This window comes from Plasmodium gaboni, assembly GCF_001602025.1.
Source record: "Plasmodium gaboni strain SY75 chromosome Unknown, whole genome shotgun sequence".
In the NCBI taxonomy this organism is placed as follows: domain Eukaryota; phylum Apicomplexa; class Aconoidasida; order Haemosporida; family Plasmodiidae; genus Plasmodium; species Plasmodium gaboni.
In genome coordinates this window covers 1-1,738 of record NW_017385223.1, presented here as the reverse complement: position 1 = coordinate 1,738, position 1,738 = coordinate 1, and the positions used below count along the sequence as shown (strand labels likewise).

General features: G+C 25.4%; 1 pseudogene across 1 annotated transcript; it reads left to right on the top strand.

Moving 5' to 3' along the window:
- Positions 1–1,738, top strand: PGSY75_0004800 (myosin E, putative; annotated as a pseudogene; the record flags this gene model as incomplete). Its single annotated transcript has 1 exon — positions 1–1,738. A coding segment is annotated over one exon (1,738 nt), but the record flags the coding sequence as incomplete, so codon positions are not given.

Below are 1,738 nucleotides of genomic sequence, written 5' to 3'. Positions count from 1 at the left end.
GAAGAAACTAAAAATGTGGAAGAAACTAAAAATGTGGAAGAAACTAAAAATGTGGAAGAAACTAAAAATGTGGAAGAAACTAAAAATGTGGAAGATAATAAAGATATAAAAGTAGAAAGTGATGAAGAAAAAACAGATGAAAATTATGACGAGGATGAAAAAAGTAATATTATGGAGGATATGAATAAAGATGAAAATAATTATAATCAAATATATAAATTTGAGGATAATATTATCGATTTAGATTATGTTGATTTATCAAAGATTGAAAAATGTATGAATGAAGAAGATAGAAATGGTATGGATGAGTATGAAAAAAATAATATGAAAGATGATATAAATGAGGAACAAAATAATAATGATGAAATTTATAAAAGTGATGATAATGTTGTTAATTTGGATAATACTAAAAAGGATGTAAATGAGGATGATAAGAGTAATATAATTGAGGAAGTTGAAAATATGAACTGCATGCAGGTAAAAACTGAAGATGTTAAGAGGGAAGACATGGGCATATGTGAAGTGAAGGAAAATAAGCCTGATGATAATCAAATAAATAATGTTCAGAAGAAGAAGAAAAAAAAAAAAAGAAGAAAAAAGAAGAAAAAGAGCGTTATAAATAATGTGGTGGATAAGGATATATCGTTCGAAAATGATGTTATAAAAAAGGAAATATCGTTCGAAAATGATGTTATAAAAAAGGAAATATCATTCGAAAAAAATGTCGTGTACCATGACATATCGGATGAAAAATATATGATAGATGAAGATAATAATATGATGAACCCTGATAATATGACAAATGATAATAAAGACATTTTGAATGTTGAAAATGTTATGATATATGACCACCATAGTATATCAGATAATGATAATATGATGAATGAAGAAAAAATGGATGATCTAAAATTAGATAGTAAAGAAAATATGATGGATGACCTAAAATTAGATAGTAAAGAAAATATGGAAGACCTAAAATTAGATAGTAAAGAAAATATGGAAGACCTAAAATTAGATAGTAAAGAAAAAATGGATGACCTACAATTAGATAGTAAAGAAAATATGATGGATGACCTAAAATTAGATAGTAAAGAAAAAATGGATGACCTAAAATTAGATAGTGAAGAAAATATGGAAGACCTAAAATTAGATAGTAAAGAAAATATGATGGATGATTTAAAATTAGATAGTGAAGAAAATATGATGGATGATCTAAAATTAGATAGTAAAGAAAAAATGGATGACCTACAATTAGATAATGAAGAAGAAATGGATGACCTAAAATTAGATAGTGAAGAAAATATGATGGATGACCTACAATTAGATAGTAAAGAAAATATGATGGATGATCTAAAATTTGATAGTAAAGAAAATATGATGGATGACCTAAAATTAGATAGTGAAGAAAATATGATGGATGACTTAAAATTAGATAGTAAAGAAAAAATGGATGACCTAAAATTTGATAGTGAAGAAAATATGATGGATGACTTAAAATTAGATAGCGAAGAAAAAATGATGGATGATCTAAAATTAGATAGTGAAGAAAATATGATGGATGACTTAAAATTAGATAGCGAAGAAAAAATGATGGATGATCTAAAATTAGATAGTGAAGAAAATATGATGGATGACTTAAAATTAGATAGCGAAGAAAAAATGATGGATGATCTAAAATTTGATAGTAAAGAAAATATGGATGACCTACAATTAGATAGTAAAGAAAAATGATGGATGA